Source organism: Mauremys reevesii, linkage group 2 (assembly GCF_016161935.1).
Source record: "Mauremys reevesii isolate NIE-2019 linkage group 2, ASM1616193v1, whole genome shotgun sequence".
Lineage (NCBI taxonomy): Eukaryota > Metazoa > Chordata > Testudines > Geoemydidae > Mauremys > Mauremys reevesii.
The window spans coordinates 27,975,962-27,997,159 of record NC_052624.1 but is presented as its reverse complement, the minus strand read 5'-3'; the positions used below and the strand labels follow the sequence as shown (position 1 = coordinate 27,997,159).

The 21,198-nt window shown below is 38.0% G+C and overlaps 1 protein-coding gene across 11 annotated transcripts in view; it reads right to left on the bottom strand.

The window, feature by feature from the left end:
• Nucleotides 1–21,198, bottom strand: part of PARD3 (par-3 family cell polarity regulator) — a 627,608-nt gene that overhangs the window by 386,830 nt on the left and 219,580 nt on the right. For all 11 annotated transcript variants that reach the window (XM_039524331.1, XM_039524332.1, XM_039524326.1 and 8 more), the window contains exon 3: nucleotides 4,375–4,555. In XM_039524331.1, the coding sequence (XP_039380265.1) occupies nucleotides 4,375–4,555 (181 nt within the window). The remainder of the gene's footprint in view (nucleotides 1–4,374; nucleotides 4,556–21,198) is intronic.

Genomic DNA, 21,198 nt, shown 5'->3' with positions numbered 1-21,198 from the left:
TCCAGAGGGCACCAGATTCGGTCCCCTATGGATACTGCTAAGGGAAAAACTTCCGGCACCGGTGCATGACACACATCTAATATGGAATGGACATGAGCAAGCACTCGAAGAAGAAGGAAGTCTTATGAGTTGTTTCCGCAAGGTGGCATGTCCTCTCTATGCATGTCTACCCTGCAGTTAAACAATCATGGCTGGCCCACGTCAGCTGACTTGGGCTCGCGGGGCTCCCCTCTTATGGGATCCCGAGACCCCAGGCACCAGCTTCAGCCCGAATGTCTACACTGCAATTTTACAACCCAATCCTACTGACATGGAGCAGCTGCTGGTGTTTAATTGCACTATAGACATACCCACTGAGGCCCTTATGGGGCGGAAGGAATGGCCCTGGAAGTGAATGCTCTGCAAAGTTTCACTGGCTCACCAGGTCAATGTTCCATGCAGGTAGCCAGTCTGCAGTGGTTAAGAAAGCTTCAATATGAATATACAAAAACTCCTCCTGAAAACTGAAAAAAGGGGCAGTTTTCTGACACACACATAGTCATCTTATGAATGCCACAGTGTCTTATGGACTAGTACTAAGAACAGCCCAGCATCAGGTGAGAAATTTTAGGTACAGAGTGAAAAAGAATTCTTCTTTAGAATATAAGAGGATTTAAGGCACAATGCGCTTCCAAGGATGCAACGTACTGCTAAATGTTTCACCGTAAAGATGACAGCACACAAAATGCAGCATAGTGAACCGAATGATTACTTTCATATGGTGCTGGGGGGATTATTCCCTCTACTGTAACTACAGAAATGTTCAAAATGCAATCTGGAACACATTTTCACACCTGTTGGTTATTTAAGTAAATATAATTATAAAATATAAATTAAAAATATAAATACAATGTTTTGAAGGAGAACAATACAAAGTAAACGACTAACAAGTAGTTTAAAAGGGAATTTATTTATGGTATTTAAATGCAATACTGTGAAGCAAACAACTTGGTTCACAGACAGCGCACCCGCTGCTGAACTGTCACTGCCTGACATCCTGTCTTATCTGCCAAATTGCTCATTAGGTTTGGCAATTTTCACCTGCGCCTCCAGTTTATATTTCAGCAGGGAATAAACATCAGTCTGTTTTAACAATCTTCTGCAGTGAGCTTCCAACTTCCTCTCAGAAGCACACAGGCGCACGCACATACAAAACACGTTGTGTTGTGTATGGTTATAAAAAAATCCAGCTCCACAACTGATGAAATACACGAACAGGAAGTTTAGCTGACAATAAATAACAATACAAGGAGAATGGGCTAGAATAAGAAATGTAACTACAGTAAGGACTTCTATGGATGGTTGATGCTTTCACGGTATTGCCCGGCATTAGTCTCGTTTTCACGTTTAGCTGGAAAGATCCAGTCTGAGCCACCCCCATACGTGCACAGTCCATGGTTCTATATTTGTGCCTGGGGAAGACGACAGTCCAGCTGGATCTTATCTATCTCACCTTTTTTCCTTTCTGAGGGAGGATTGGTGGTGTGACTTATAAACAAACAAAACGGGTAACATGGCAACCAGAACAAAGAGATGAAAATCTCAGCAGGCCCTTAATCCCCAGCGTAGACACTGCCTCAGAACAGAGACCACTGTATACCACTTGCATCCAGGTGAACAGTAGAAGAGGGGGACAGACATACTTTGCAACTGAACCCCTGAGAAACACAGCCCAGCTTGTGGGCAAAAAAGCAACAGAGATGTAAAACAAAACGTCAAAAATGCTATAAAACAATTTCAGCCAGAACACTGTTTTTCATCTGTTGGAAGTAAAATATTCACTGCCAACCCTGCAATTAACTAGAAAATTACAATAATTATAGCAATTTTGTATCCTATCTCCAATCCAATTAATAGATATATGACCTTGTCAACATGTAATAATCAGGATCTGCATCCACCACAAAACTAGAAGGGTTTTATATATTGAATAGAAGTTACACAGTAAGAACGTGATTATGTTAAATCCTGAAAATACCATTTGTATTCAGTGCTTCCCTTCACAAGTTAAAAAGAAAATACAAGAGGCATATTATTTCTATTTCAAATAAAATACTTGAAATAGGTATGCCTAATATCGGATAATGTTATTGGATTGGCTTCTATGCCATGGGCTGGAACTCATTGTAACACAAAATGCATCTCATTGTCAGCATACAAAGAAATACATTCTAAAGAGTAAATGGAACATCTCTGATTGGTATTAACATATTTATGCCAAAATATTTCACCCATTTTATTTCTGCATGCTTTCACAAAAGCATTTCAAGATTCTACACTTCATAAGTGTTAAAGTAATTCTTTGCCCTTGTCTAGCACCTTTTATCATAGGATCTCAAAGCACTTTCCAGTCACTGGGTATCCTTTAACCTGTTTGTGAGCTACGTGTGTATCATCATATCCATTTTATAGAATAATCAACTGAAGTGGAGTGCCTTGTCCAATGTGTCACAGTAGCCTTGATGCAATAATCACTGAGTAGATGCCCTGGAACACTAACAACATGCAGGGGTGTGCACAATGGGGGGGGGACATGCAGGGGCACACACCCCCGCTACTCATCAGGGGCACAGAACTTCTCTGACCCCGGGCCACCAAGTCAGGGAAGACTGAGCTCCTGCCAGGGCAGAGTGGAAGGAGGGAAGCTTGAGCTCCTGCTGGGGCCAGGTCAAGGTGGAAGAAGTGAAGATTGAGCGCCTCCCGGGCGGGAGGGGAGGAGCAAGTTCCTGAGGGGCACAGAATGTGCATCCCAAAAGAGGACAAATTTAAATTCCCTGTGCACAGCCCTGAGTACACACCATACACCCACCCTAAGGGGGCATCAACACTGAAAACAGTGATTAATATTTGCCTACACCTGAGCAGCTTCGGGCTGTTGGGAACTCAAGAGGACACGGCTACTCACAGGGCTCAGGCCAACAACTGGAGTGTGCATTTGGCAATGCTACATTTCCACTGAATAGAGGCAGAGTCAGTCAGTAGTTCAGCTGGAAGTAAAACACAAGTACCCATATTTCTCCTTTAGACACTTGACCATACTCCTTCCCTAAGCTATTCTGGGTTATTTACAGAAGCTTAAGCTTAACTGCACCATAATTACAACTAGTGAGACTGCAGCTGACTTTAAAATGTTTTCCCATATACTTTATACAGACAACTCTTACAGATAAATCTTTTAGAACTTAATAGGAAAAAACTTTTCTATAGGCTTTTTAAATCCATTTATGAAAAAAATTAATATTTTCCTTAAAATTTTACAATAGTTGAAAAAAACAATGGAAAAATATTCTCTGTTGAATTACACAGGGTTTTTAAAAGTATTTTTTCTTAAAAAAAAGCCATTACATTTTTATAGAAATCTATTTGCTTTATTCATATTGAATTCTACATGAGTTTTCCACAAGGGAATCACTATATTATATATCAGATGTCTAAATAAGATGAAGTATAACCCTTGTCCAATCTATGTTGAGTTAAATAATATTCCCAACATTTCCCCTGCACACGGATTAGGTGGTCAAATGTAAAATAAATAAATAAATTGTGGGGGGGGGGGCAGGAGAATAATGCTGGTGGCTCCTGGGGAGGGTATATTAATTACCATCTTTCTAGTATTTTTTTCATTTTTTGTGTTATAACTTAAGACTGAGCCAACACCTAAAAAAAAAAAAAGGAGAGCACCCAAATTTTTACTCTTTATAATACAATAGTGCACAGCGGCCCTGGTAGGATCAGGGCCACATTCTGCTAATTGCTGTACAAACAGAAAGGTAAATGTAGTTCCTGCCTCACTGGGTTTTTAGTCTTGAACACATAACACTCCCAGTTTTGAAACAAACAAAATAAAATACTTTTCCTGACTGTTTATAAAAAGAGGATTTTACCATATGCATCACTGGATGTTTCAGCTGAAGGGTGGTAAGAGTAATATACCTGCATTCCCAGATTTGGGGGACGGTGCAGCTACTGCTATTTATAGTTTCTTTTTTACCCTTTTCACCTTCATTATATGAATCAAAACTGGCAAACTGGAAACTACACACACAGCAACTTCACTTGGAGATTTTGCTGTAATTTTCTGTGTTTATGCAATTTAAAACTGGAGACAGACAAAAACAGCTTATTGCTGTTTAAAGGCGCCTATATCCAATGTATTAAAATGGAGAGATTTATCTACTTGCATCTATCAAACATTTACCCAGATTCTGAACTTTAATCAGCTTTTGATCAGGACAGATAATGAATCATATTCCCAACAGCAATAACGGATAACAGAAGCTGGCAACCTCGTAAATTAAGATGAAATGTGCAGAGGCATTGAGATTTTTTACTTACTTGCACGAAGAACTGAAGGTGTGACCTCAATTTCACTTGTTGCTTGATAAGGCTGAAAGGCTGACACAGAGTTGGAGCCAAGTTCACTGCCAAAAATCTCTGGACTTTGAGTGCCCGTCGAGCTAGCGCTGGTGCCGTCACCTCCATGATGTGGATCTTGTTCATCAAATATGGCTACGAGCTGTGAAAGCCAATATAATCTATTGTTAAAAAGACAGCAACATAAATGTGCCATTTTAAATCAGCACTACATTATCCCTTCTTATAAGTGACCACCACCGAAATAGGTGAGGGCCAAGTCACTTCATGGGTTGCCCTAGTACCTACCAGTGGCAAGTCCACCAGGAATGTGGTACGGTCATATGGGCTCAGTGACAAATAACATGAGCAGGACTGGGCTGAGAAGGGACAGGCTGACCATCTGTAAAATAAAGCTTCCTTTTTCTGGCAACCTCCTAGGAGATGCCTTTGGCCCTATCTTGCAGTGAATAAATTAGCATCACCTCCAGTGGATGCAAAGGGGCACAATTTGTACTCTCCTGTACCAGAGAGTTGAACGTGCCCTGAAAGTACAATGGTAAGTAACAACAGACAGCTTTATTAGATAAATGCGTCTGATGAGAAACAATACACATCAAGAAATGCTAGTGTATGTACTGAAGGCTATGGAATGTATGGAGCCATCCTAAAAAATTTTAATTGCTATTAAATACTGTACATAATGTATTTTAATACAATATGAGTTGTGTGCATCTCCAACAGAATTTCATTAACCAACTCTCCAGAGATACTTCTGTCTTTGCATGAAACAAGATTTGCAAAGGCAGGCATAAAAAATAAAAAAGTTGCATTTAGAGCTTGATAAAGATTTATACAAGTTACTTTAATTAAAGGGAGATGAATTCCCTACAGCTATTCTCACTGCAACACAGAGAAAAAAAAATACATTTAAATTGAGTGTTAGATATTTTCCATATGAAATAAATGCCAACATTTATTTGGAATGAAAATAATCTATCCAGTTTTGTCAACTTCAGTGAACAATTTTAAAAACAAAAGGTGGGTTCCCTATGTACTCAAGTTTAAAGCTGAGAACTTGGAGGAGGAAGATTATGATGTTTATCAGTACTCTTGCACATCTCTAAACTCCTCTGTAATGCAACATTGTCCAAGAAAGTATTGCCTCCGACTGTCCAAGATAAAGGTTAAAGGGACACAGACAACATAAAATCATATTTCTCTCTGAAAATTGTTTACCTACTATTATTCTAACACCTACAATTACCACAATCAAAAGAGATTATAGAAAAAAATAAATTCTTTCGTTTTTCCAGTTTGTTTTGTTTGTGACTTGACATTTATTTGCACAGTTAGTTTCATTGTTGTTTGTGTAGTACCTTGATAAAACAGGGGAAAGAAAAATACTTACAGTTTTAGAATATGCGATTTTGAAATCAGAAAACTTGGGATCTCAAAGTATCTGAAGCAACTTTTAACACTTTTTTTTTTAATGACTAGATTTAAAGGTTGTCAGTGTCCCTTTAACTGTTGCAGAGGAAGAAAATCTCTCTCTCCGGCATTTCCAATGTGCCTATCACCATAGCATCTAGTGTCATGGGCAAAAGAGTTAAGAAGGAGGTGGTGGGTAGAAGCTCTGTACTTTTTCCAGATGAATTTGAAAGGCAGGGACCAAAATAAGAACCAAATCGTGATAGGAGACAACTAATATTTCTCTTTCTCAATTCATGAAATCACACACAAAATATCAGTCTTCCCTTCATACCAAAGGTATATGAGGGCTGCAGAGATGTTTCCTCTTCAAATTATTACTAGGGCTGTCGACTAATCACAGTTAACTCGCGCGATTAACTCAAAAAAATTACTCGCGATTTAAAAAATGAATAGGGATTAAATGCAGCTTTAATCGCACTGTTAAACAGTAGAATACCAATTGAAATTTAATAAATATTTTTGTATGTTTTTCTGCCTTTTTAAATATATTGATTTAAATTACAATACAGAATACATGGTGTACAGTGCTCTCTTTATATTATTTTTATTAAAAATATTTGCACTGTAAAAATGATAAACAAAAGAAACAGTATTTTTCAATTCACCTCACACAAAGTACTGTAGTGAGATCTCTATCGTGAAAGTGCAACTTGCAAATGTAGATTTTTTTTTACATAACTGAACTCAAAAACAAAGTAATGTAAAACTTTACAGCCTACAAGTCCACTCAGTCCTACTTCTTGTTCAGCCAATCGCTAACAGAGTCTGTTTACATTTACAGGAAATAATGCTGGCGACTTCTTATTTACAATGTCACCTGAAAGTGAAAACAAGCATTTGCATGGCACTTTTGTAGCCAGCATTGCAAGGTATTTATGTGCCAGATATGCTAAACATTTGTATACCCCTTCATGCTTCAGCCACCATTCCACATGACATGCTTCCATGCTGATGATGCTCATTAAAAAAAAATACGATACTTACTTAGTGACTGAACTCCTTGGGGCGGAATTGTATGTCTCCTGCTCTGTTTTACCAACATTCTGCTATATATTTCATGTTATAGCAGTCTCAGATGATGACCCAGCATATGTTGTTCATTTTAAGAACACTTTCACTGCAGATTTGACAAAATGCAAAGAAAGTACCAATGTGAGATTTCTAAAGATAGATAGTGACAGCACTCAACCCAAGGTTTAAAAAGCTGAAGTGCCTTCCAAAACCTGAGAGGAACGAGGTGTGTAGCATACTTTCAAAAGTCTTAAAAGAGCAACACTCTGTTGCAGAAACTACAGAACCTGAAACACCGAAAAGAAAATCAACCTTCTGCAGGTGGCATCTGACTCAGATGATGAAAATGAACATGCGTCGGTCCACACTGCTTTGGATCGTTACCAAGCAGAACTAGTCATCAGCATGCATGTTCTCTGGAATGGTGGTTGAAGCATGAAGGGATATATGAACATTGAGCACATCTGGCATGCAATTATCTTGTGATGCTGGCTATAGCAGTGCCATGTGAACCCCTGTTCTCACTTTCAGGTGACACTGTAAACAAGAATAGGGCAGCATTATCTCCTGCAAATGTAAACAAACTTGTTTGAGCAATTGGCTGAACAAGAAGTAGGACTGAGTGGACTTGTAGGCTCTAAAGATTTACATTGTTTTGTTTTTTTAATGCGGGGGAGGGGGTTGTACATAATTCTGCATTTGCACGTTCAACTTTCATGATAAAGAGATTGTACTACAGTACTTATATTAGGTGAATTGAAAAATACATTTTTGTTTACAGTGCAAATATTTGTAATGAGAAAAATATAAAGTGGGCACTGTACACTTTGTATTCTGTGTTGTAACTGAAATTAATATTTTTCAAAAATGTAAAAAATCCAAAAATATTTAAATGATATTCTATTATTGTTTATCAGTGCAATTAATCAAGATAAATGTTTTTAATAGTGCAAATAATCACAATTAATTTTTTAATCGCTTCACAGCCCTAATTATTACTAAGACTTCAGTAACTTCATAAATATACCAAAAGCATATACCAATTAGATGCACTAATTCACAAAATTCAGTAATTCACAATGGCTCAACCTGGGAGTGTAAATTTCCAAGATACTATTGACTATGACACTGAGGAGTGGGCAGAATAGTCTTATAGCATCAGGACATGAAAAATACATTTAAAAATTTCTCAAAGAGACATATCAAACTGTGTTTCCCCCTACAGAATGTGTATCAAACTTTGTTCCATAATTACATTTTGTTCCTTTGACGCTCGCTGACAAATGTTCCTCGATTTCTGGCATGATACTACCTTTTACTGCAAGTTGCCTCCAGGTTTTTCTGTATTCCAACTAGTCAGTCTGTAACCTAAAAGACTATACTAACTGTACAAGCTCCGGAAATTAGCATTTCCCATTTCAAGTTTCCCCTTTGGTCCCCCCACATCTCAGCAGTTATTCACCAATTCTGACAGCACCAAACCTCCTTCATAAGGTTTCAATTCCATTGAAAAACACATCAAGTTGTAACATTTCTACACACTACTGGGAAAAAAATATAAGTCATATTCCAGTTCTGAGATCCTGATAATTTCATTTTCTTAGTCTACAGTAATGGTTTGTGGTTCAACACATCAGGCTTACCCTGCTGCAGCATTTTGTACATTTACTGTAGAACACATTAGTAATTTTATAAGAGTATTATCAATGTCATGCTCTCTAATGATGGTCTAGAAAGTCGTCAGCTCCGGAGGACTTGCAGTGAATGGATTCACACTTCCCAAAACTGGTGTTAGGGCAATGGTGAGGTTGTAGGAGCACAGGGTGGAAGAGATGTGCTCCATTAAACCAATGAGCTCCTCTTACCTTTGTCCACTCCTGAGCCACTGTTTTTGCATGACAAACACTCTTGAAAAAGAACCAGCTTAATGCTATCTTCAAGAAAGCTGTATCATTCATTAGACTTCACACACCTAAGGCTTCAGAACCTATTCATTAAGGATTAAAAAATCATTTCTGTGACCATGAGTCCCCAGTATGCACAACAGTAATTTAACCTGTGTTCCCTGGGAAGCCATCCTTTCATTACATGTTTATATACATTAGATGTACAGATGGCCTACAAGAAGCAGCCTGGGATGCCAGCTACACTTTGAGGCCAAGCATGCACTTTTCAACCCACAGCATCTGGGAAATATTACAAGGCCAGCTTTTATCAGCCTTTTTGAAATGGTAAAAGTGTGGAATCATGACAGACTTTTACTGGCCAACGGAAAAAAGGGGATGGAGAAAGAAGAGCAGCTTCTTTTCTTAGACATCACCACCTAGGAACATGCTTCTCCGCTTCAAAATACGGTGGGATAAATACTGAGAAGACATCATCATTAACTTTTCTAAGGGTATGTCTTTACTATCCGCCAGATCGGTGGGTAGCGATCAATCGATCGGGGATCGATTTATGTCTAATCTAGATGCAATAAATCAACCCTGAGTGCTCTCCTGTCTACTCCTGTACTCCAGCGCCATGAGAGGTGCAAGCAGAGTCGACGGGGGAGCAGCAGCAGTCAATTCACCGCGGTCAAGACACCATGGTAAGTCGATCTAAGTATGTCAACTTCAGCTACATTATTCACATAGCTGAAGTTGCGTAACTTAGATCAATTCCCTTCCCCTCCCCCAGTGTAGACCAGGGCTTAGAAAGAATTTAACAGAATTGGCTAATAATTTTGCAGGGTGTGAGCTGTTAAACACAAAACAGTGTGCAATAATTTTCTGGAGCATTTGGGGGCCAACACCAACTTCTGATAGTTCAACATCAGGGCGACCATCTCTCTGTTGGACTTCCAGTTCTGGACCATATTGCGCCTCATTAACATTGAGAAAAAGATCATGCTAGCAGCTTCTGTCATTATGGCTGGAGCCCAACAAGCCTGAGTCAGCTTGCATGGCTCAACTACAAGTTTTTATTTGCAGTGTAGACATACCCTTAGGCTCCTTTGCAAACTCCAGCCCACAGGTGGGATATTACAACTAGGCAGAGAGCTCAAGTTCTTCCCCAGGTCTTCATGATTCCCTCAGAGGTGAAGAGCTGAATTCCTGAGTAGTGACTTGAATTAGACCTAATCACTCAGGGTTTGCAGGGCACAGTGACTGAACTCTTGGACCACTCTATCACTGAACTCATAAACTGACAGATGAGAATGAAATCTGGCACCAATAAACCATTGGGTTATCACCATCTCTAATTGAGTTAAGACCATCATTTAGCTAAGTCTTATGTGTGTACTGCAAATTACACTATGGAAACAGCAATGAGTAAATTTTAAATATTGAGCCAGATCCTGAGCTGATGTAAACTAGCATTGCTCCATTAAAGTCAAAGGCGCATCCCCAATTTACACAAGCTAAGAATCTGGCTCACAGTTTGTGCATATGTCAGTATGTACATATATTTGTTTCAACTGTTGTCTTATTAACAGCACTTTTAAATCTAGAACTAAATATTCTAAAATTGGATTGTATCATGAACAAACCTCCTTTCAAGTCCAATAACAGAAATATTCTGCTAGTCAAATATAACTGTAGGTTTTTTAAACCAAAAGCTAAGAGCCAGATACAGAAATCCAAGTAATTTAACGTTGAATTATAGACAATATAAAATTTTAGAAAAGGAAGGTGTTGGCACATATATAATTGGATTCCATGGAATGCTCAAAAAGCATTTAAATAAAGGACATCACAGTTTAAAAATAGCTATCAGAATTCAGTACACAGTGAAGGCCTAATTGGTGAGCAAAATAATGAGAATATTAGAGGGGTAGCCGTGTTAGTCTGGATCTGAAAAAGCAGCAAAGAGTCCTGTGGCACCTTATAGACTAACAGACGTATTGGAGCATGAGCTTTCGTGGGTGAATACCCACTTCGTCGGATGCATGTAGTGGAAATTTCCAGGGGCAGGTATATATACGCAAGCAAGAAGCAGGCTAGAGATAATGAGGTTAGTTCTATCAGGGAGGATGAGGGCCTCTTCTAGCAGTTGAGGTGTGCAAGATCCTGTGATCTCTAAATAATAAATAAAAAAAAACAAATGTTGTTTGTCTTTAACACAGCATCCCCCCCAACTTTTTTTACACTCCTTCTTTCTTAAATAAGGTATAAACCAAAAATTTTAATATCATGCAAAAAAAATTTCCCACCAGGGTTCAGTATGCCATTTTTATATATATTTTTCTTGAAAATTGAAATTTTCATTTCTCTTTTGTGTTGTCAGACTCCTAGCACTGGTGTATAAGCAACTTTAAACTTTCTTTTTTTTTTTTTTTTTTTTTTTTTTTTCAACACTTTATTTATCACTTTTTGCACCATCTCATTGGCATTGCTACTTATGCCAATGCCATCCTAGCCCAAGCAAGACCAAAGAGAAGAAGAAGATTATCCACCTCATATAAAAATACACCTGTTTGTACAGCCCCTTCCACAGCCCCATGTGGCAGTGTTCAAAAAAGCAAAAAAACAAAGCTTCACACAGATGCACAGCCAAACAGCCAATGGTTCTATTTCTCTTCTCTCTCTACACCACCTTCTCTCGCTGGGGGGAAGGATTAGGATTCTGGGATCTCTTCTCTCTTCTTCTTCTCTTCTTCTCTTTCTAAAAATCTGTGTAGTTCCACATGATGCCATATCATTATATATCATTGGTTTCATATCATTCATCACTTCTCATAATAATTCATAATCTTCTTAATCTTTTTGCAATTTGCTGCATTTTTGCTTTGTTTCACTCTCTTCATTCTTTTGCTCTTTTTTGCTTTTTTAGTTTTCTCTTCTCTCTCTCTCTTTCTCTCTCTCTGATCCTTTCCTTGTGGTGTGTGCTCAGTAGTACTCCAAATTGCCCAAGAAGTCTTCATCTTCTCAGATGCTATGCAGCACTGAAATTTGCACTTATAAACCATATATTTTCTCCTCCAGTATGGCCACTAGCTTGAGCTTCATTTACCAGAAATATCTTCCATCTTCCTGCAGAAAGGTAAACAGAACATCCAAGGCAGATCACAGCAGTTCTTCCCTCATCATCCATATCTGCTATCTGGTGTAGAGCCATACCCAAATGGAAGGAACTTTACTTCCTCAAAAATTCCTGTTTCCTGCTCCTGTTTACCCACTCAGGAGTTCACCTGGCATCTAAGTCTCGCTGTTTAGCTCTGTCCCCTCAATGACGGGGAGGAATTACTCACTCAGATATTAATCAAACACATATGTATTAATACAATACTGTTTTCAATATCTTGGTAATGTCAGCATTCTTTAAAGACAGAGAAAACCAACAGGAAAAACTAGAACATCTGAAAGATCTTGGACTCATCGTCAGTGTAAAACAAGATTCTGAGGGTTATGCAGTGTCCTCAACTCCCAGTGGAGTCAGTGGAAAGTGGTAGCGCCCATCACCTGCTGGGATTGAATTGAATTATTTATTTTATTTATTAGGCTCAGAAACTTTGGACCTCGAGAGAGAGGATCCTCTCCCATGTTAAAAGTATTCATCCAACCCAGGAATATTTTGAAGAGTAATTCCCTTAAAAGTTACTGACAAAGAGCTGCTGCAAGGACTATCTAATGATGCCCAATAAGCAAACCTCTCTTTCCGAATGTGCCTCCTAGCCACTTGCTTAATCTACTAATGTGGGAGAGTTCAATGAGGGTGAGAGCCTTGATACATACCCTTTGTTAGTATGTGTGCAGAAAGCCTGAGGGGGAAAAAGCTGTAGACATATGACAGCAGATCCACACAAGAGGATCACTGGCATTCTTTCCTAATGAGCCACCTTTTTCAGACAGTTATGCAGTAGTAAGCAAGCCTCTACTACAAGTCAGAAAAACAATCCCTTCACTGGGTGTACGAATTACCTAGTCAGACTGGCATAGGAGAGAAACAGATTTTTGTAATTATTTAAATGAGAACTGGGCAGAATTGGTGATACTGTGTAAGCAAAGCAGTCTTCACACTATGAAAAAGTTTCTAAGGTATTAGTCTAAAAAGTACCTATTTAATAGGATAAAATACTAATCACAACTACTAGTACCTCAGACACTAAAAATCATAAATTACAAATTTCAGAATAATCAAATTTTGCATTATCTGTGAATGGCAAATGTAGAATGAACGTAGGTGCAATATGAAATGTAGGAGTGTGTTTAATGAGATAGTAACCAATTATTATTTAGACACTAAGAAAAGTAACTATAAAAGCAATTTGTAAGCTTGCTGATGACTGAACTGACTTTAATGGTACAGTGACAGTCCTAAATACTTAATCATTCTTTGAGTCTCTTCCTTGCTTCATTAAAAACCTATTTAAATATAACTACTGTTTCAAAGGACTGGTAAGAGAAAAAATACAGAAAAAAAAGTGACATTTAAGCCAATGATGCTTTATTGCCTAAGCGTACAAAAATTAATCAAATGGCAAAAAGCAGAAGCATCTATAGAGACGTTCTAGATAATGTTTATACTACATACATACACACAACAGAAAGAGAAGTCTAATACTTTGAAAGGAAAGGTTCCGTTTAAAATTTCAAATTACTATACTAAGAAAACAAAAAAAAAACAAAAAAAAAAAACAAAAAAACCACCACTTCGTAACTTCAACAAAGAATCAGCTTTTACCTATCCTATTTCCTCAATTGTGAGTTTCCACGAAGTCACAAAGACCATGCTGGATAATACTGAAAATGTCACTGTAATGCAATGCTAATCCCAACACTATTTCACATATTTTAATTTGAATTCTTAGAGTTCAAACGAAAGTTTTGAAATGCAAAATATAGAGTATGAGAATCGTATTTTAAGGTCCAACTTCTCCCATTAGATGTTCACTTCATATTAGTATTTTTGTGCAACACACATACGAAATTTAAATAAAGCGGTACTCAAAAACTATGATGCACATTAATTCTCCAAAAGAAAAACCCTTTGGAGGTCTAACTACAAGTCATTCCTAGTCCCACTAGCTAGATACACAAATAACTTTGCCTATCAGCCTTTGTGATTCACTTGCAAATCCGTATTTCATCTTGTTCTCAGGGGCTGCACTACTTTGCAGACTGTCAGAGTAAGATCCTTACGCCCTTTGTATTATTTTAAATCTCAGAACATGAGTTTAAAGTAAAATATGTTTAATATTAGATTTAGCATTGCTTTTGATGTTTATGTGGATATTTATTTCTTCTTGTGTATTTCATTAGGAGAAATTAGATGAACACTATCAAAACAAAATCTACTCTGCTTCCAAAATCTGAGTTAAAAGTAGTTTCAGGTATCATACTTGCCTCTAAATCCTACAGCCAGTTTTGTGGATTTAAAACCATGTTTTCTGGGTTTTTTCCCTTCCCTGTCCTCTGTGAAGGACTAAAACCAACAGATAAAAAAAGATGCACAACTGCAAAAACAGAGAAAAGTTGTTGTTTTTTTTTAAATCACTCATCTCTTTCCATTTTAGTTTGCCTTAGATGTTACTTGTAACAATAGTAAGGACAATACATTTGGAGAGAAGTTTGTTCTTTAATTAATGAGGTCCCTTTAAATAGACTAAAAGGCTCAATTCCACAGCACTTGATGCACGGTGCTCCCACTGAAAAGAGTGGGAATTCAATGCACCAAATGGCTAGAGTATTGCGTTCAAAGCTCCAATGCTAATGTTATGATTTTAATTGGTGGGAGTTCTTGTTGGATCTCACTTTGGAAGCATACAGAGTATAATGCTATACTTGTTATTTTCCTCATCTTCAACAAATACAAATGAGTCTGTGGCTAAAGCTACTTATTTTGTAAAAGCAGCCTCCTTTGTTTGAGACTCAGGACATACTTTGAAGAATAACCATATTATGCGACACACAACAGTGTGTGACCAATTAATTTTTAAAAGTAGAAAGAGAACATCTTGGTTCTAGAAAGGCACTGGGAGCGATGTACAATATATGATGAGGGAGCTTTGCTTGGAAAGACAAACAGGTACACTTCCAAGCTGTGTGAATAACCAGATTTCATCTCTCTCACACTTGCTCCCTCAGCACAATCGAAAATACCAGTATGTGACCCACTCTGGGGGCAAAGCTGTTAATATCACTTTGCAAGCAATGTACATCTTTAGAGTGCTCCATAAAATGCTGTCTCCTTTTAAAAGGGCAGGCTTCTAAAAGGAGCCCTGATTGTTCTCCACTCTCCTCTATTCAACTGAGTATGTGGGTGTGAGGTGACTCACTGCAGGTCAGCAGCTTTTCAAGTCAAAAATGTGGGTCACACAGGAGCTCTGTATTTTACTACTGACACAGGGGTCGCCAGTTAAGCAGTGACGCTATGCAGTAAGTAATTCAGACAGTGGAGTTATTAGAGAGGCTGGTGTCACACTGCAAGATATATTGTTCAAATAAAGATATATTAAATCTAACAGTTGTCTCATCTGTCATTTTGAGCTGCAGCCCTTAAACACAAAGAGAAAATGGCTATTGCAGCCTCCCAAATACAAAAGCTATCAATTCTTCTAAATTACTGGATTAAAACAACATTCAAAATCTAAGATTTTAATTTGAGCCAAAGTACAAAAAGTATCCAGCTAACTAAAAGCACAAGCCAACATTTGCAACATATTAAAGTTCAAGGAAATAGATTTTGTAAGATATAACCGCTAATTTTATAGAGTATGCTGTTCAGTTTAATTTGCATGCAAAAGCCAGGAGAATGTGATTAAAATACCCATCTAGAGACAGAGATGAAAAACTTCAAACATTTTCTGATTCCTTTCTGTTCCACTCATTAATTTCAATACCTCACTACAACAAAGGAATAGATAACACTTGTCCTTGACATTAGCTTAAATTATCTTCGGTGTGCAATATAATACCTCTTAAATTAAACTTATTTTAAATCAACTGCCAAGGTTGATTCACAAGGTAAAAAACTATCATAAAATTCTGTCTCACTACCCTTTGCCTTTATTATAACCTATTTAGCAACTTTTCTTTATTAAAAAAAAGTTCTGAAAGTAAAAGCTGCCATATTTTTATTTATATATGTATATATTATAAGCCAAATAATTCAGTGTTTGACAGTGCTAGGTGCTCATAAACTATAAAGATGTTTATATTCTGCCTTTTCAAACAAAAAAAATCAAATCAACAACTAAATTTAAGATTCTATGCATAATGTCATAGAAATAATTAAGACAAAACAATAGGCAGAGGCTCATGCCATCCTTTTTGTTTTAAATGGTACTTTAACAGAAAGCTTAAATGTAAACATCTATGACTAAATAATCACAAGCAGACATTTTATAACTGTTCAGTCACCTTTGTTTTAAAAGATATTAACAGTGAAAGCATATGCAACCTAATTTTGAATAGCCATTACCTATATACTTGTACAATAAATCACAAAGTATAATGCCATTTGGACACATGATCACATTTCAGTTCACACACCAGCTATATAGCACTGGTACACTGCAGAGGAGGGATAACGAGGTATACTATTCCAGGGCAGTTCCCAGAGCCATCTCAGCCACAATTTTTCCAGGAACACATGTCTAATAAGGGACAGCGACACCCTTTAATAAGGCACACCCATCATCCCACCTCCATATATGGAAAGGGATATGTCCATTGTTACTGCCTCACCCCCTTGCCCTCCCTACCCCCTCTGGGATTTCTATGACTGACACTGCACTCTATAATCCTTGTGCTCTGAATGGTCCGTGTACGGCTGTGCAAGGACATAAGAGAAAGACTCCTTCTTGTACACCCACTCAGCCTGAGTGCATACTGTATATAATCTGCTCAGGAAGAGGTAGGAGCAGGGCTTATTTCCAATAAAAAGGCATTAAATACAAATGTTCAAAAATGCTTAAGTGACCCAGAAGCCGAGATCCACTGACTTTCAATGTAATTTAGACTTCTAAGCGTTAAAAAAAAAAATCACTTTTTGAAATAGGACTTAGGTTCTTTAAGTTGTTCAGGTATTTGGGCACCTAAAGATGCAGATGGGCTTCTAGTGGGATTTTCAGCACCTAGGCACTCAAATCCCATTGCAAACAATAGGAAATAGGTGTCTAGGTGCTTTTGAAAATCCCACTAGGTGCCTATCAGCATCTTTAGATGCCTACACACCTTTAAAAATCTCACCCTTAGACACCACAGAAGTAACAAACATTGTCAGGAGTGTACCAACAGGAAGGATTGGGGAGGACAACTGAAGAGCACAGGACACAGCTGATTGCCAATAGGCTTATAGCACACTAAACAATCACTTGAAGTTAAGTTAGCAAAAGATATTTCCCCCTTATACACAGAACTGAAGGAAAATGGAATCTACACTATTTCCCAGATAATACTAAGCATTAAATCTTTATTCTCAGTTGTTTTGTACTGAGCCAGTCACTCCATTGCTACATACAAAATGTCGTTTTAATAGATGTTCTACTTTATGAGTAATTTTATAGACAATGGGTAACATTTTCAAAAGCTCTTAAGTGACAGCAGCACAAATCCAACTGACTCTCATTGGGATTTGTACTCCTAAACCACTAAGGTGCTTCTGAAAAACCCAACCTAAGCTCCATTTTCAAAGTTGTCTGCTTAGGCTCTTAAGTACCTAAATCACTTTTGAAAAGGGGACTTGTGGTTCTACATCATTTAGGGGCTTTTGAAAGTATTACCCCAAAAGCAGATTTAATGAAAAAGCTAAACAAAAAGAAAAATACAGTTTACATGAAAAATAATTTGATAGTTAATTTAGGAACATTCTGGCCCTTATAATCTTTGAGCTCCATTCACCTCCAATGAAGCAGAGCCATTCAAGCCATCGATAAGCCTCTGTGGGTGGGATGCAAGGTGGTGGTAGTGCCAAACAGAAATGGACTGGAAATGGTTTTCCACAAGGGAGTTTAAGATTTTGAAAAATTTTGATGGCCTGACATGGAACAAAGTAAAAATATGTGAAAATATTCATGAATCAATAACCTAAAAAAGCTTACAGAAGAGGTCAACTGAAATATTTTGTTTTGGTCATTTTGATACATTTCGATTCCAACTTAAAAAAAGGCAAACTGACTAACATTTCTAAATGAAAAGCCATTTGAGTCAAAACACAAAGCTTTTCATTTAAAAAGTGCGGAAATGGAACATTTTAACAATTCTGAAACTTTTTTCCAAAAAGTTTCTGAATCAGGAGATTCACTGAAACCAACCCTCTCTCATTAATAGATTTGGTTTCATTGAATTGATATTTCCAACTAAAAATGTTTTGACCGAAAATTCCCAGTCAGCTCCACTACCAAGACCTAGGGCAGGCTTAGTCTCTCTCCAGGGAATTCACTGTAGACTTGCCGGCAGAAGCTTTCCTGGAGATGCTTTCAATGAGTTTGATGCTTTGGATGCCCTGGTACCACCATCTCACTGAATAAATTACATTGGGGGCTACTGTGGCCCACTTGGGACTCCCTCAGACATCCAAGAAGAACAGGGGATGCAAAAAGCTTTGGCTGCTGGGAACCAATTCCAGGACAACGACTTACACAGTCTTTCTTTAAAGTGTCTATTTCATACTGAATTCAAATCTTGTTGCAGGGTTCTTTTTTTATTAAAAATCATTCATGATTTTTATCTCTCAATTCCAAATGGATCATTACACTGTCAACACTTATCTTTATTATGCAAAAACGTTCTAAATTTACCTCCTTTTGTTGAATAGGCAAAACAATGTATTCAATAGTAAGTCTGTTTTTCATTTAATTTTGCATAAACGTTGTGTGTGTGTTGAAACTTATTACCAAGGGTTCCAGGCTCCCACATCACACAGATATTAGCAGTTTGAACTCAGAGAAATATTTAAAATTTGATACAATCTCCATCAATATAAATTCTTCCCTGGTACTCATGAAACTGCATGGGCTTTGGCTGGTGGCTGATTTTAACTTTATAATTTCCTGTAATTTTTGTTGGCATTGTATATTCGTTATTGCTTCTATTAATGTTCTAGCTGTGTGATTACAGAGTAATCATCATCTATGGATACACAAGTGTACAGATGTATAGCTATTCTATAGCAACTCTGTATACAATTGTACATTTAGCTATCGTACAGATACAGCTTTAGTAAAGAGATAAGATGATTGTGTGCAGTCACACATTTAAAGTCAGGTTTGAGAAAGAACAGTTCAGCCATACAAATGGGAGAGGGAGGAAATCTTTTTTCTATAAGGACTGGTCATATTGTCAAGTTCAATTACTGCAGCCACCAGTCTAACTTGGTCCCCCTCAGACTCTTGATTCCAATCAGATCACCCATATTACACAGGATTAAGTTAACCCTAATTGTCAGGCTGGATGGATATGTTTGTCTCTCTCTGAAAAATTAATACTGCCTTCTGGGATTTTTGTTTCATTGTGAAACACAGACATATTTAAACAAAGCAGACTAAAGCAGTGCTTCCAAAGTCGGGCCGCCGCTTGTTCAGGGAAAGCCCCTGGCGGTCTGGGCTGGTTTGTTTACTGCCGCGTCCGCAGGTTCGGCCAATCGCAGCTCCCACTGTCCCAGGCCAGTGGGGTCTACGGGAAGCGGCGTGGGCCGAGGGATGTGCTGGCCGCCCTTGCAGCAGCCCCCATTGGCCTGGAGCGGCAAACCACAGCCAGTGGGAGCCGCAATTGGCCGAACCTGCGGACGCGGCAGGTAAACAAACTGGCCAGGCCCGCCAGGGGCTTTCCCTGAACAAGCAGCAAACCTGCTTTGAGAAGCAATGGACTAGAGGAGCACTCATCCTGGTTCCTCTTCTCAATCAATAATCTCCTCTATTCTCTTATCTCTAAATCCCTGCATATCATTCTCTCCCAATATCTTCCCATTCATCCTCTTTCACCTGCTCTGTAGCACTTCCCACTCCCACACACTAGTGTCTCTCCCTAACACTCCTCCCCATTATATTCTGTTTGGGTTATAACTGGAACGTGACATTTATCAATTACTGTGGTATTTTTCACTTGGCAGTTAAGACAAACAGAGATGACAGTGGAGTGCCTTGTCCAAAATCATACCCATGCAAGCCAGGGCACCAAAATTCACATTCAGATTTTCAGCCGGGAATGGGGCTAGAGATATGACAGTCCAGGGCTCTATGTTGGCATACAAAGTGTAATGCTGAATTACCCTGTAGCCTTGGATTGTTATAAAAAGTCAACCATGTGTTTAAACAATTAGGGACGGATTTTCAATTATGCCAAATACCTACAACCCCCACTGACATCGACCAGAGTCCTGGGAGCTCAGGGCCTCTGAAAATCAGGCCCTTAAAGACTTGGCGGGGGAGAGGGAGGAGAGAACGACTTTGAAAATTCCATTTAGACATAATTCTGTTCATAGCTTCTGTATTTCTCATTGCATTGCTCCTATTAACATTTGTATGAAAGCAGGATGTTTGTGTTTAAGAATATATCTGTTCTAGCTTATTTTCCATTTATCATAATCCTGTTTTACATTTTTAAAACTCTCCAGTGAGTTGCTCCACAGCTACCTCAAGGATCTTGCCTTTCTTTCTTTCTACTCTTCTCCAACTGTCTGATATAAAAAAAATGTAAAAAGCACTGTCCACCTTCTGTACCTTCACTTAATCTCATTACCATTGGTGCAAGAACCGTCTTGTCTGCTGCTTCTGCCATCAACAGCAGCCTGTCTCTTTGCCTCAATTCTTCATTTTTTTAATCTCATCTGAAAGCATATATCTGTTCTCCTTTGCATATAGCTCCTAATTTCTATTGCCAAATTTCTTTTCATTTTGATCTTTAACTGTACCTATTATTCAACTTCTAAAAATACTTTGGGATGCAGTTTGTAAGGAAGTCACTGTACAAAATAAAGATGTAGTGTATGAAACTGCTATGGGTTGCTGTGGAAATTATTATGCTGTCATAAGAGATTAGAATTTAAGATGGGGAATAAACAGCAGGAGCAGATAATACCTTAAAGATCCTGTTTTAATGAAAACATCCCCAGTAATTAAAAATAGAGAGAAAGACTGGAAATGAGAGAGGCAGTGTCTTTTCTAAAGAAAGTATGTTTCTAAGTTTTCATGAAGGATCGCCTCTTTTGAAGTTCATCACTTTTAAGTTACCTGCATCACTGGAGACCATTTGTTTATTAAAGTAGTTCTGCCCACCTAAATATAAAAAATATACTATGGGGCCACATCATGCATATAATGAGAAACATATTATGCCTTAAATATTTGTTCAAATCCCTTGCTTTACTGCATCTCAG